Raw genomic sequence first — 15,651 nt, forward strand, 5'->3', positions numbered from 1 at the left:
CATAACAGGTAAAGACCAAACTAGTCCAAATTATAGGCCAAACACCTTAATTATTGTAGTCAGCAAGATAATAACAGGAGTCATTGCTAACCAGACTGTGGTGGCTATAGCAGTACATTAATATTATTTGCCAAAGATGGGGAGCAGATAATTTGAGGTTAGTAGGAAAAGGGGGTGCTTCAAACAGTGAAAGAGCTGATGGGGCTGCAGTTATTTCTCTTGATGCTAAAAAGGCTTTTGTCAAACTACATTGACAGTTTATTTCTGTTACTTTGGGGGGGGGGAGGATTTCCTCAGGAAGTTATGGATTGGATGAGGATCTTATGCCTTTTCTCCCAATCACAGGAGAGGACAATTGGAATTTGGCTCTTGAGGACATTCCTACACTTTTAAATTCCTGTAACGTGGAGACTGATAGACAACAAAAGTAGATTCTGCAATATTTTAGAAGACACCTGACTTTTAGAAGGCAGCCCTGTTTAGGGAAGCTTTTAATGTTTAATAGACTATTGTATTTTAATATTCTGTTGGAAGCCGCAAATATTATTATTATTATTATTATTATTATTATTATTATTATTATTATTATTGTTGTTGTTCTGGGCTAGGCGGGGGCCCTTGGATTCTCCCGAGGTTCTCAGGTAAAAGCCACAGAAAACTCACCACTTTCAGCTCCGGCACTGACCGGCTCAAGGTCCACTCCTGGCTGTTGACAAAGGAATCTGCAGAGAGAGAGAGAAGCAGAGGGTGAAGGGAGCCCCTCAAAGCCAAAGACACCCCAGAAAAACAGAGGGGAAGGGGGGCTTGTCAGAACATCACATCTCTCAGGCTGGTCAGTGCTGGGTTGCACACCCTGTAGATTTCTGCAAGTTACGCCCCTTTTCCCTTTCATAAAGGAGCCCAAAGAGGCAATAAAACACCACCTGATTCTTCTTCTTGGGCCAGCAGCTCATCTGAAACCCCCCACAGATGGGGAGCCACTGCAGAAAAGGCCCCGTTCTCATGTTGCCACCCTCCGGACCTCTCGAGGAGGAGGCACACGAAGAAGGGCCTCAGAAGATGATCTCAGGGTCCAGGTAAGTTCAGATGGAAGGAGGCGGTCCTTGAGGTATTGAGATCCTGAGCCATTTAAGGCTTTATAGCTCAAAACCAGCACTTTGAATTGGGCCCAGAAACTAATCGGTAGCCAGTGCAGTCGGACCAGGATTGGTGTAATAGGCTCAAACCGTCTTGCTCCGCTGAGCAACCAGGCCGCTGAATTCTGCACCAGCTGAAGTTTCTGAACTGTCTTCAGAGGCAGCCCTACGTAGAACGCATTGCAGTAATCTAACCTTGAGATTACCAGAGCACAGACAACAGTAGTTAGGCTATCCCTTCCCTGTTTGGAAGCTGTGGCTGGATGGTTACGTGGGAGCCGGTTGAAGTTAAATCCTTCGAAGACAGAGGTCCTTTGGCTGGGAAGGGACGATATGGGATTGGGGGGGCAACTCCCATCTCTTGCGGGGGTGCAATTAGTGCCAGCACCGTCCGTTAAGAGTTTGGGTGTAATCTTCGACACCTCCCTTTCCATGGAGGCGCAGATTGCAGCTACAGCAAAGGTGGCATATTTTCATCTCCGCCAAGCTAAGCAGTTGGCTCCTTACCTCTCTCGCCCTGACCTAGCCACTGTGATCCATGCGACGGTCACCTCCAGACTGGATTATTGTAACTCGCTCTACGTGGGGCTGCCCTTGAGACTGACCCAGAAACTCCAGCAGGTGCAGAATGCCGTGGTGAGACTCCTTACGGGGTCCTCGCTGCAGGATCACATTCATCCGGTACTATAGCAGCTGCACTGGCTCCCGGTGGAGTACAGGATCAGGTTTAAGGTGCTGGTTTTAACCTTTAAAGCCCTATACAGCCTAGGACCCTCGTATCTACGGGACCGCCTCTCCTGGTATGTCCCACAGAGAAATTTACGGTCTGCAAATAAAAACATCCTGAAGATCCCAGGCCACAGAGAGGTTAGGCTGGCCTCAACTAGAGCCAGGGCTTTCTCGGCTGCGGCTCCAATCTGGTGGAACACTCTGTCACAAGAGACTAGGGCCCTGCGGGACTTGACATCTTTCCGCAGGGCCTGCAAGACAGAGCTGTTCCACCTGGCCTTTGGCCAAGGCACAGTCTGACCCCCTCCTTCGGTAATCCTCACAGAACTTTAGCCTAATGGTTGCCATCAATTTGATTTGAATTAATTTGATAATGAATTGATTTTAGAATGTTGTACTATTTTATTGTTGTTAGCCGCCCTGAGCCCGGCTTCGGCTGGAGAGGGTGGGATATAAATAAAATTTATTATTATTATTATTTATTATAGGGGCGTAGCTGGGCCACCAACCAAAGATGATGGAAGGCACTCTGGGCCACTGAGGTCACCTGAGCCTCGAGATACAGCAAAGGATCCAGGAGGATCCCCAAGCTGTGAACCTGCTCCTTCAGGGGAAGTGCAACCCCATCAAGAGCAGGCAACCTCCCACCCATCTGGTCTAGAGAACCATCCACTACCTACCCAATATTGCCTGCACTGACTCGCAGCTGCAGCTCTCCAGGGTTTCAGAAACTGGGACTGGACCTGGGAGCTTCTGCATGCAAGGTAGTGCTCTAATACGATGGACCTCCTCACTGCCCTCGGCTCCTCCTTTCCTCCCATGGCTACCAGCAAGCTCTTTGCCCAGAGGCCATGGCAGTGCCACTCCCAGAGGGCAAAGGAGGCCTTGGCTCATGCCCTGCCCCATCCCAGAGATCTGCAGAGGCGCCAATGGAGGTACTAATGGAAAATGGAGAGGAAGCAATTCTTTGCAAGAACCAAATGCACCCCTGCCCAATCACTAAAAGCACCCCGTTCACCCCCCCACTGTCAAGTGCTTGGCAAAGGGCAAATTGGCCCAAGCGTCTTCCTGCATGCCCCTGGAGGGTGGGGGGAGCAGCTAGCCCTCGTTCAGTTTCGGGGGTCACAGCCAGGCTCACCTCCTAAAGGACACGGTGGAGCTGGAAAAGGTTCAGAAAAGGGGAGCCAAAAATATCAAGGAGACGGAAGAGCTCCTCTATGAGGAGACATGTTACAGATAGGTAGCCGTGTTAGTCTGCCATAGTCAAAACAAAAGAAGTGTGCATGCACACGAAAGCTCATACCAAGAACTAACTTAGTTGGTCTTTAAGGTGCTACTGGAAGGAAAAAAATTTTTTTGTTTTGACTATGAGGAGACATGGCGGAGGTGAATAATGATAAACACGGAACAGAGAAAGATGGAGAGAAGTTTTCTTTCCTCTCTCCCAACAAAGGGGACCCCTAAAAGCCTTTCTTTATGCAGCGCTGAGTTCAACTATGGAACTCCCCAAAAATAGTTTTATTAAATGTGACAATAGTGCTGGAGGTGGAAGCTGCAATTAAGCAAGCTAAAATAGATAAAACGCCAGGGCCTGATGGTTTGTCAGCACAGTATTATAAAAAGTTGCAGGATTTACTGGTACAACCATTAAAAGAAGTAATGAACAAGATTTCAAATATAGGTAAAGTACCAGAGACTTGGAAAGAGGCCTATATTACTTTGAACCCAAAGTAAGATGCGGAATTACTTTCACTTAAAAATTATAGGCCTTTAATTTCCTTATTAAATAATAAGCTATTTGCCAATATACTTGCCAACCGAATGAAAGGAGTTTTGGTAGAAATAATTCATCATGATCAGGCTGGTTTCCTACCAGGACGCCAGAGGTAGGATAATACAAGAAATATAATTGATGACATAGACTACCTAGAGGTCAGGAATGAGAAACAAGCTGCTTTAATGTTTATAAATGCTGAAAAGGCCTTTGATAATATTTCATGGGCCTTTATGAAGAAGACAATAAAAAAGATGAATTTTGGGAAACTATGGAACTCCCTCCCACAGGATGGCCACCAACTAAGAGATGCCCATAAGAGGCACCTGGTTGGCCGCTGAGAGACCAGGATGCTGACCAGACGGGCCACTGGCCTGATCCAGCAGGCAGGCTCTTCTTATGTTTTTAATGGAACCTCCAGGTCCACAGGCAGTCTATCTAGAGTCCCAAGTTTGCGGGGGGGGGGGGGTTGGCCACTGTGAGAACAGGGTGCTGGACTAGAAGGGTCCTCTTGGGCCTGATCCAGCAGGGTTCTCGCCATGCGCTTAAGCCTGGGGGAGGCAAGCGCTGCCTGCCTCAGCTGGAGATCCCAGAGCAGCTCAAGGCAGCAGCAGGCAGGAGGAGGAGCAGCAGCCCCTGGCAATGGGCTTGCCAGAACAGCACCCAAACTGGTTAGGCGAGTCTGGCTGCTCCAGGTCTCTGCAGAGGCAGATGCCTCTCAGTGTCATGCCCCCCCAAGGGCAGGGAAGGAGGGGGCACCACAGGCAGAAGGCAGGGGGAGGAATGGGGTCTGTCCAAGAGGGAGAGAGAGCCCCCCCCTTTCAGGAAGCCTTGGGAGCCACACAGACAAGCAGCTCATCTCCATCTCTCTCCTCTCGAACCTGCCCCATGGAGGAGGCATCTCAGGATAGGGGCGGGGGCTGCGGACTGGGTGGGGCCCCACCCAACACGCCTGCCCGGGTCAAAGCACAGAGTTCAGCAAACGGGGAGGCCCTCCCACCCCCCACGGGATTGAGCTCAGCTCCAGCCGCGCCCCAGCCCTGCCCAGACAGGCTGAGCCAGTCTCTTGCGCAGAGGCCCCCCCCAACTTCTGCCATCACCTCTTCCTCCGCAGCCTCTATGCAGAAACCCAAACCTGGCCATGCAATCAAATAACTTTCAAGTTGGAAGGGACCCCTGAGGGTCATCCAGCCCAACCCGCTGGAATGCAGGAATCTCAAGCCAAGCATCCACGCAATCTCTGCTTAAAAACCTCCAACGAAGGTTTAAAACCTCCGAAGGAGACCATTCCAAAGCCAAACTGCTCTTTCCCTCACAGCTATTCCGTAAGACCCAAACTGGGGGCTGGGGGAGGCTGGGGTCCTATCTGGACCGGATGCCAAGCAGGCAGGCAAAAGGGTCTCCGACCCCCAACACACCTTCAAAGCCTTGAATGACTCAGGCCTCCCATATCTGAAAGGCTAACTCCTTCCCTGCAGACCCTCTCGGGGGCTGGTTTGGGGTGGCAGTTAAGGGGAAGAGGGCCTTCTCTGTGGTGGCCCCTAAACCGTGGCACTCTCTGCAGCGGTGGGTCTGGCACCCTCACTATTCAGCTTCTGGTAAAAGCAGAGGACACCCCACGGGAAGCGTATGCTTTTAGGATCCACCTTGTTTTTTGCAATTGAATTTTGCATTTTAATGTTGCAACCCCCCTTGGTACTTTGGGGTGAAGGGTGGGCAACAAGTAAACAAACAAACCTGCTCAGATTCACGACTCCTTCATGAGGGCCAGGAACTTGGGGGAGGATTTAGGGAAAGTGAGTCAGAGCAGACTGCCCTCCTCCTGGAGACACACAGGACTGCACAGGCAACCCCAAGGACACACCTCAGTTACTTCAACACATTCTAACTTCCTTTTCCCACGCAGAAAAGAGCAACAATGCAATATTCAAATGCAAATATCTGGAAGATTCATATGCAGATCGGGGAGAACAGCCTCCCCACAAAACATGAACCTGAGCCAGTTATCCCACAACTGGGAATGGCAGGATTAGAAGCCGAAGGCACCTGCATCCTCCAGCACACCCATGTCCCCGACCCTGACCCCCAGTGCCCTGCATCCCTGCATTGCAGGGGGTGGACTAAATGACCACTGGGGTCCCTTCCAACTCTATAATTCAAGCTTCAACCGCCCACTAGGCTCCCTCCTTTATTCTGACAGGCCTTCAGGATCTGGCTGCTTTCATAGACAGGCCTGGTGCGCTGACGTTTCTTGGGCTGTTGCTATTTGCATTTTTAATAGATTTGTTTTTTATATTGTTTAAATTCTATACAGGCTTAATACTTTTTGATGATCATCTTTCTTTCCATGCTTTTAGTTTTTCTGTTTTATCTCTGTGCTGCATTTTTTATCCGTAAGTATAATAACAATTTCTACCTCACAGGCTTGTTGTGAGGGTGAAATGGGACGGGATGGGGGGGAACTGGGTGTGGTGCCTTCAGCTCCTTGGAAGGAAAAGTGGATTATAATGTTCTGAATGAATGAATGAAAACATAGGGCCCTTTGGACAGTAGCCAAATATACATCCCCCCCCCCGGCAGAATCTCAGAACTGCCTGTTGCGTTGCAATTCTGCCCTGGGACTGAGATGGAAAGGGGTGCACTGACTTCAGTCCAACAAACCCAATTCCTTGTTGTTTTCCTGACCCGCAACTTGGCTCCTTCGCTGCTCAAGCCTCACTCTAGAGAACTACGAGGAACTCGAGGAATTAACTTCCTACGGGTAACAGCAAGAATATTACACACAAAGGCTTGGAGGTTACACAGAAAATCCACAAGGGGGGGGCATGAAAGAGGGCGGAGGAGAAATATGGGAATCGGCTTTCATGGAAAATGGACATTTTTGCCCCCGCTGGTAAAAAATAATAATCAAAGAAAGCAAAGAAGAGAAACATGTTCTCACAAGTGGTGACTATTAAGGTTTATTACAGCTCTGTGTGTTTCAAAACGGCGCTTGCTCCTCCAGGAATGACCCAGAGACGATCAAAACTGCAAAAGTCAGCTACTGCTATATTAGAGAAGCACTACACAACAGCATTTAAAATATCTGTGAGTGAAAACAGCTACCCATCATTTGAGACCATTGCATCAAACGGAACAAGGAAAACTGTCAGGACCACGCAGACGCCGCCTGCAAAAGCCACAACTGTGAGACTGCAGCATCTTTGCAGCAACCCAAAGCCTCTCTGGCCACTTCAGAGAGTCTCCCTACAATTCAAAATTGCTTTGAGAGGCTCATTTATAACGGCACCCAATTTGGGTTGAAGATTAATCCAACATGGTTTGCTTGCTTGTTTTAAAAAGATGCCCTTGGATGCTAGAGAGGTGTCAAGTCATGTGTGCTTTTTTGTGACGCGGCCCCAACCATTTGTCCCATTCTGTTTGAAATCACGGCCTTCTGGCCTAAAGAGACACCTGGGGTGGGGCTCTTGCCTTGCCATGCACCTGTCCTCACAGGTGGTAGAAGATGCACCACTTTGCCCAGGCTGGGGGGAGGAGGGAGACACGCTGGGCACCTGCACTGCAGCCTCAGATTTATTTTGCATCTCAATTCAGCCTTTTGTCTTACGCTGCTACAGAAGACTGCGCAGGCAGAGCCTAGACATCCTGACTAGTAGCCAGGGTTCAAAATCCGCCTGCCGCATTTTGCACCTGGCTATTGGCCACTTGCAACCAAGTGAAGATGCCCATGAGCCAGGATGGGGCCTGACATCTCCGCCACCTGGGCATCCTCAACTGGGACTGTTTTCACACACTAAGAACCCGTCCTGCAGAATTCTATCTGTGATATTTTATTTGCACAATCGGAATGAACTTCTTGTAACCAAAATGCTTTATCTGGGCAGCCTGAGCAGCAGCAGCGAACAACGTTATAGCGAATTACCGTATTGCTTGTCTTCACCCCCCCCCTCCCCCGACCAGCCCTGCTCACATATGTGAAGAAAATGCCTACATTATGAATGGTCAGCATTAAGAAAAATAAGCTTGAATAGGCTATATCTGCAGACGGTTCATGGATCAATGGACTTTCCTTCTTTAAGTTTTCAAATATCTTAACCCAGTTTTCAAAAATCTTAACCCTCTGAACTAGCCAGATGTTTCACTGAGAATCAATCAGTCAGTCCGTCATTTGAAAAATAAAATTTTGGAGCAGTACGGCCTTGAGGGCTAACAAATTCATGATGGCACAACCAGCTTTCGTGGACGGCCATCGACCTGCATCAGGCAGCACAATCCTGACTTGCAGGTTCCCTTTAGGGGGCCTGCAAAAAGGGAGCTCAGAAGGAAAGGAAACGCAGGAAAGCCCAGACAGGGACTGTGGAACGGAGGGAGCCGCCTGGCGCAGAGTCAGGCCGTGGGTCCATCTATGCAGCGCAGGACTGACGACCCCAGCCCCCCCCCCCGGCTTCGTTCAGGGGGACCCGGGCGTCTCTGCCAGGAACACTAGCAAAACCTGAATTCTGTGGAATTGCAGCAGCAATGCAATAAAATGTAATATGTTTTAAAGAAGGTAAAGGTAAAGGGACCCCTGACCATTAGGTCCAGTCGCGGACAACTCTGGGGTTGGGGCGCTCATCTCGCTTTCTTGGCCGAGGGAGCCGGCGTGCAGCTTCCGGGTCATGTGGCCAGCATGACTAAGCCACTTCTGGCGACACCAGAGCAGTGCACAGAAACGCCGTTTACCTTCCCGCCGGAGCGGTACCTATTTATCTACTTGCACTTTGACGTGCTTTCAAACTGCTAGGTTAGCAGGAGCAGGGACCAAACAACGGGAGCTCACCCTGTCGTGGGGATTCCAACCACCAACCTTCTGATCGGCAAGTCCTAGGCTCTGTGGTTTAACCCACAGTGCCAAAAGCGCCAATTAGAAATCACTTGGCATCGCAGTGGCTGCAACAGGCATAATAAGCATTGGGTTGTCTGCCAGGACCCTCGGAAATCTTCAAGTGGGGGGGGGGGGCATTTGGCTCTCCAGGGTTTCAGGCAGGGGTTTGTGCCAGCCCTACGGCCCCCTCCTGCCCCCTTCTTTCTATCCACAGAGCTCAGGTGTTGCCTGACATCCCTGCCCCCACCCAAAACACACAAGCTCCCGGTTTGGCCTCCTGCCCAGCTCCTTGGCTTGGCTTGCCATCATTGGCGATGATGACCTCACCTCACCCACCGGCTGGTGCCCAGGCACGTCCCTCTGACGTCTACCTGCCCTTCCTGGGCCAAATCTGCTTCCCGCTTGGCCCCTCCTGCCTCCACCCAGCATCTTCCCACCAGAGGCTCCCTCCAGACATCTCAGGGAGGCCACTGGACCTCAGGGCCATGGAGCAAGCAGAGGACACCACCCTCAACCCCCAGCAGAATCTTCTGGTAGGGCCGGGAGGGACCCCAGGGCCTGAAACCAGGGTTAGAAACTCAGGTATATAAGCGAGGCGGCAAATGGCTCCTGAAACCAGGCTGACAGTCGCCAAAATGGATTGCCTAGTTGCCATTTGGGGGCCTGACAGCTCAAGGGTTGTATTTTTCAGTATGACATTTGGGTTCCTGAAATTTATTCTGCTTCTGCAGATAAAATATAACAGATAGAATTCTACAGGACGGGGTCTTAGTGTGTGCAAACAGTCCCGACCCAAGGATCCCCAGGTGGCCGAGATGTCAGGCCCCATCCTGGCACCTGGGTATCTTCACTTGGTCACAAGTGGCCAAAATCCAGGTGCAGAATGCGCCTGGCACTTGGCGAATTTTGAACACTGCTCTTGGGTGCTACTTTGGGGTGCCGGGATGGGGGCAGATAGAGCCTGGGGCCTCCTCTCTGGGGCCCTGACCCCAAGTGCTGTCCCTGACCCACTTCACCTGCCACCCCAATTCACTGGGCCTGTGCTTCGTCAGAGGCAACGCTGGATCAGAGCCTCTTGACCCCTCCCCGTATGGACCACCGCCATGATTAATCTGCCCTTTATTGTATGCAGATCTGGCCAGGTCCCTGGGAAACCTCAGAGGATCAAACTCTGCCCCCCCAACACTGAGAGCCAGGAAGTTCTCCCATGGCCAGCGACGGAAATCTCCCAGGCACACTTTGCAACTGGCGCGGGTCCGACTGTGACCACATGGAGATCTCTGGCTGCCGGGTTGGTGAATGGGGGAAAGCCAAGTGAGCTGAAATATTTTCCTTGAAGCTGGAATTTGTTTTACTCTGGGTTGTTTTATACGATGTTTTAATTGTGTTGTGAACCGCTTTGAGATTTGTTCTTTAAAATATAAAGTGGCATAGAAACAGAATTACAGTTGCACCTTGGTTTTCGAACAGAATGCGTTCCGGAAGTCCGTCCGACTTCCAAAAATGTTCGACAACCAAGGCGCGACTTCCGATGGGCTCCAGGAGCATTCTGCAGCCAATTGGAAGCCGCAGAAGTGGCGCCAGACGTTCAGCTTCTGAGGCCAAGTTCACAAACCAGAACACCTACTTCCAGGTTTGCGACGTTCGAGTTCCAAGTTGTTCATGAACTAAGCTGTTCGAAAACCAACAAACAACTGTAATAATAATAATAATAATAATAATAATAATAATAATAATAATACTTCGTTGGCAAAAGGCACCTGGGCATTCCATGGTGGCAACTGTAGCCAGGTTTAAGGTACCATTTGGGAATTAGATTGTGCACCTGAGTTTTTAGCACTGCTCATGACTCTCTTCCCTCTGCGCCCCCCATCGCCCCCCCCAGAGAAGACCCCTCTGCTCCCCCTTCCCCCCAGCAGCTCCTCTGCTTTAGCTTCTGCCCCAGCCAAGGGCCTCACGTCTTGAAGGATCCACTCACAGCAAACCAGGGGGGAGTGGGCAGCTGCCTTGTACAGAGTCAGAGCAGGGGCCCCTCCAGCTCCATACTGCCAGCACGGACTGGCAGCAGCGCTCAAGGATTTCAGGCAGAGAATCTCTCACTCGCCCCTGCCTGGAGGGGCAGTGGAGACAGAGGCATAGCTGTCAACTTTCCCTTTTTTTTAAGGGAAATTACCTTATTCCGAATAGTATTCCTTGCAAGAAAAGGGAAAAGTTGACAGCTATGGACAGAGGTCTTCTGCTTGCCCAGGCAGATGCATTGCCCACCGAGCCACGGATTAATAGCCAGGTGTTTGCCAGGGAAAACAAGAGTCTGCAGTCCAAACGAAGCGTCCTCTACCTGAAGCTGCCTGGGGGGGTCGAGGGGCCTGTCCTGTCCCCCCACCTGGCCCACTGCTGGGGTCTCTAACCACCCAGCCGTGCAGAAACCTGCAGCGGCGGCAGAGGCTGCCTATGTGGCCAAGCTGTGGGGTGCAGGGCTGCAGCAGCTCAGAGGCCCAGAATCCTTTGTCTGCTGGCACCCACCTCTCTCCTCTAGGGCAGCTGTGCACCAGGTGCTCTGCACATCTGGCCTTGGAGAGAGGAGGGAGAATGGCTTTTTCCAGAGGTTCTTGGTGCAATGATTCTGGGGCCCCCCGAGGTGGTGGGGGGAGACTCCCACATCCACATTCCTGGCCATCCCTAAACATCCTCTGCCTTCCTGCCTGCCCTTGGCTTCTCGTCTGGGGCTGGTCTGTGAGCAGCCAGAGGGGAAGGATTGCAGAGTTGGAAGGGACCCCCAAAGGCCATCTAGCCCAACCCCCTGCAATGCAGGAATCAGGGTGGATAAAAATCAATGATTTTTAAAAATAATAATAAAAAATTGGATTTTTAAAATTTAAATTGGATGTTTAAAATAAAATGCTTCTGGAGGAAAAATCTTTCTAAAGATAGTTTTCTGTTTAACTTACATTATAATCTAAAGCAGGCATAGGCAAACTTGGCCCTCCAGATGTTTTTGGGACTACAATTCCCATCATCCCTGACCACTGGTCCTGTTAGCTAGGGATGATGGGAGTTGTAGTCCCAAAACAGCTGGAGGGCAGAGTTTGCCTATGCCTGGTCTAAAGGCTATTCATCAGGAAATGAGGATTTGTTTTTAAGTTTTTCATTCAGTCTAAGTTTTTTTTGATAAAAAAATTGTTTAACCACATCAGTTAACAAACATGGATACATAAGTTATAATGTTATTGTTTTAGTTAAATAAACTATTTAAATTGTTATTAAGGAAATGATTATTTTTCTCCTTCCAATAAAGTACAGCAGAAAAGTTGTCCAAATATAAGCAGTTAACTTATTAAACCTCACGATAATTTCATAATTATCTATGTATTTCTGATAGTATAACCAAATCAGTATTTTTTTATATAACTGTAAAAACTACTCTGAAAATTTATTATTCCAAAAATGAAACCTTCACCTGGTTGCAAATATTAAGATTATACCAGTGAGAATGAGTCTTTCTGTAAAAGAGAGAGAGAGAGATTTAAATCAAGTCTTACTGACTAGTCATTTAAATAGTGGTTTAAATCGATTTGATTTCCATCAAATCCACCCTGTCAGGAATCACAGCTAAGCATCCCTGACAAGCGACCCTCCAACATTTGCACTTCCATGCCCCTCCCTTGCCAGCTTCCAGACAGACTCCAGCTAAACGCCCCCCACAGCAAGAGAGTTTGGCTGTCCAGGCTCCCTCCAGAGCTGCATTGGCACCAAGGGCAAAAGTCCTCCTGGCACAGCCTCAAAATCTCTCCCCAGCCCAGCCAAGGGATGCTCCTTGGCCACAGTGGGACTTCGACCAACGGCTCTCGTGGGGTCTGCAGGTTGCCACTGGGTCTAAACACCCCCCAGAAAAGCGTGGACTCCTGCCGAGTCTCAGTTAACAACCTAGCAATGCTAGCAGCCTACTCCGCAGGGTTGCTGGGAAGACAACCAGTCAAAACTGCAATCATAACAATTATTTCAGCACACTGTACGTGGGGCTAAAAAGTTGCAAACGAGAGTTTAGGCATAGGCCACACAAGGGGGCAGGAGGAAAACACACAGGAAGGAGCTGCGTTCAAACACTCTATACTCAGCATTGCCAACCCAGACTGGCAGCACCGGAGGCGTTCCCAGCCCTGCGTGCAGCTGCCGGCGGGGACTGAGCCAGGAACGTTCTGCATGCAGAGCGGGTGTTCTGTCACTGAGCTACGATGCCCGTGAGCCGGTGGAGCAGCGGCAGCGGTTAGGGTCATAGAACCACAGTGTAGAGTCAGAAGGGACCCCGAAGGGTCATCCAGCCCAACCCGGTGCAATGCAGGAATCTCAGCTCAAGCATCCATGACAGGTGTCCAGGCAACCTCTGCTTAAAAACCTCCAAGGAAGGAGAAAAGGACCCTTGTTTAAAAGCTCTTACTGTCAGAAAGCTCCTCCTGTTCTCACAGTGGCCAACCAGATGCCTCAAATGGAAACCAGCAACCGGGATTTGAACTCAAGCCTGGGGTTTCCAGCAACTGGGATTCAGAAGCCTTGCTGCCTCTGACTGTGGAGGCAGAACAGAGCCATCCTGGCTGGTAGCTATTAAAAGCCGTCTCCTCCATGAATTCTTTTATAGCCCTATCTCTTGTGGCAGGGAGTTCCACAGTTTAACTTTATTAAACTGACCAGCCAACCTCTGCTTCAATGGTCAGGAGGACCTGGGAGAGACCAAGGTTCAAATCCACCCACTCAGCCATGAAGTGGCCAGTCATTCCCTCAGTGCCCAGCCTACCTGGCAGGCCTGTTGTGGAGGGGCGGGCGGGAATACGCCAGCCACCCCCAGCTGCATGGAGAAACGAGTGGGATACATATGCAACAAAGAAATCCATTAAATATAATACCGTCCACCTCCCCAGCCCCCCCCAAGAAAATCACAGCCTTGGTGCTACTTCAGGGGTGTCCCCCCCCCCGGCTTTTCTCCGTCCTTACCGGGCGCCCTCCCGCTGCTGCGGCGGCTCCCCACCGAGACGAGGACAGGCTCGGCCCCCGGGAGGCTCCAGAGGGCGCTGGCGGGGCTGGCGCGGGGGTCGAGGGGGCTGAAGGAGCGGCCCGCGCAGCGCTCTCGGCGCCGGAGGCGGCCCGCCAGCAGCTTCCAGAGGCTGCCTGCTCCTGCTCCGCCGCCGTCGGGGCGCGCCCGGTCCCCGCGGGGCTGCGCGGCGTCGGGGTAGAGCAGGTCCCGCTTGCTGGGGAAGGTGTGCAGGGAGCTGGCGTCGCCCTCGCTGCGGGTGCGGAGGCGCGCGGGGCGCAGCAGGCCGGAGCCCGAGCGGTGCAGCTCGTGGCCGCGGCGCAGGCGAAAGCTAAAGCTCTTGCGCAGCGAGCTGAGGCCCTTGCGCGCCCCGTCGGCGCGGGCGCCGAACAGGTTCCAGCGCCGGCTGCCCCACAGCGAGCCGCCGCGCAGGAACCCCCCGGGCTCCGTCGGGGGCGCCTCGGCCGGCGGGAAGGCGGCGCTGGCCGGGCGCGGGGCGCCTTCGTCGTCGTGCCGTCGGGGCGAGCGGAGGCGCAGGAAGTCCAGGAAGCCGCTGCGCGCTCGCGTCGGGGGCCGGGCGGCTCCGAGGGGCCCGACGCCCAGCCCGTTGCCCACCGAGCAGAGGCTCTTGGGGCGCTGGCGCTGGCGCTCGGCCGCCTTGAGGGCCGCCTGGACGGCGGGCACGCCTTGCAGGTCCAGCGACTCGCACACGCTGACGGCGCGGCGCGGGCACGCGCGGGGGGTCCCCGGCGGGCGGCCCGCTTCACGCCAGCGCCAGCCCTCGGCAGCCATCCTCGACGGGGCGCCCGCTGCTGCGCATCCCCGCGGGGCTCACGGCCGGGCCCCGGCGGCCCCGCGCCCCATGCCGCCGCCGCCGCGTCCGCGCTGGCCTGGCCCCGTCGCTGGCAGAGCCTCCTCTGGCTCGCGCATCGCAGCCCGCGCCAGGCAGCGACGTGCCCGGGCCTGGCCCCGACAGCGCCTCGCAAACTCTGGCGCGGATCCCGCCCTGCCCGGAGCGGAGGCCCGACGGCGCGCAGCTGGGAAGGCGGCCTCGCCCAAGACGGAGCGGGCCGGCAGCGGCGCGGCTCCCACGGCGGGGCCGAGGAAGAGGGCGAGCCGTCGGGCCACCCAGCCCTGGGGCGCGGTGGGGCCAGCCGAAAGGCAAACCCGGGCTCGGCCGTCTGGGAGGCTGCGGGCCAGATCCACTCCAGAAAGGCTCGCTGTGGGGCCAGTTCTGGAGACTCCAAACCCGGCCCCCGAGCTCGGGCCTCTGCCAGGAGGGACGGGCACCCATTAGCCCCCACCCCCAAGCCCTCCCCAGACCTTCCGAACCCCCGAACCGTTTCTTTCCTAATGCAACAGCACCCTCTGCTGGTCCGTCGAGGCCCAGCCCGGAGCCCGGCCAGCTCTGCACAAAGATAAGGCCCCCCAGGTCAAGGAAAGGTTAATCCTGGCAGCCCAGAGGCGAGGGGCTGTCACTCACCTGGGACCGTCTGCACACAAAAGAGCCTCCTGCTCTGGAGGGCAGGACTCGAACCCATGGCTTCAAGTTACAAGAATTGAGATTCCGACTAAACATCAGGAAGACCTTTCTGACAAGAAGAGAGCTGTCCGGCAGTGGAACAGTCTCCTCTCCTTCCTTGGAGGTTTTTAAGCAGAGGTTGGGGGCCATCTGTCATGGATGCTTGAGCTGAGATTCCTGCATTGCAGGGGGCTGGACTAGATGACCCCTGGGGGTCCCTTCCAAGTCTACAATTCTGTGAAAGCAGGGGGCTTTGCCACTAAGCGTCGCTTCTGCCAGCAGCCAGCGCATGGAAGCTTCTGGGTGGAAGAGGTGAAGGAGGATGGACAGCTGTCTCTGCCTCCTCTGAGGAGCAACATCTTTGGCTGAGGTGCACTTGTCTGGGGCAGCTTCCACCAGAAGACCCCCCTGCACACGAGTAATGCCATAGCCGTTACAGGGACCACATAATCTTTTTGCGTGATCTTGGCACCTGCACTTTGGAACTCCCTGCCTATTGATAGCAAGCAGGTGCCTTTACTGCAGTCTTTCTGGCACCTGCTAAAAACATTTGTATTTGGATAAACCTTCCAGTTGCTTAGGAAGCTAATGTGAGCTTTACTG

At 52.9% G+C, this 15,651-nt stretch overlaps 2 protein-coding genes and 1 long non-coding RNA gene across 5 annotated transcripts in view; 1 reads left to right on the forward strand and 2 right to left on the reverse strand.

Annotated features, from left to right (window-relative positions):
- The window catches only part of LOC310745974 (uncharacterized protein), a 618,230-nt gene that overhangs the window by 368,178 nt on the left and 234,401 nt on the right, over nt 1–15,651 (reverse strand). The window lies entirely within an intron of this gene.
- LOC310746292 overlaps nt 1–15,651 on the forward strand; it is a 284,046-nt gene that overhangs the window by 225,440 nt on the left and 42,955 nt on the right. The window lies entirely within an intron of this gene.
- Nucleotides 1–15,651, reverse strand: part of AGAP3 (ArfGAP with GTPase domain, ankyrin repeat and PH domain 3) — a 100,983-nt gene that overhangs the window by 54,063 nt on the left and 31,269 nt on the right. For 2 of the 3 annotated variants that reach the window (XM_083579327.1, XM_083579329.1), the window contains exon 2: nt 664–722. In XM_083579327.1, coding sequence (XP_083435453.1) covers nt 664–722 — 59 coding nt within the window. Of the gene's footprint in view, nt 1–663; nt 723–13,489; nt 14,334–15,651 lie in introns of those variants that run through there. The other variant, XM_083579326.1, reaches the window with a different exon arrangement.

Source organism: Podarcis filfolensis (assembly GCF_964270895.1).
Source record: "Podarcis filfolensis genome assembly, chromosome: 12".
In the NCBI taxonomy this organism is placed as follows: Eukaryota; Metazoa; Chordata; class Lepidosauria; order Squamata; family Lacertidae; genus Podarcis; species Podarcis filfolensis.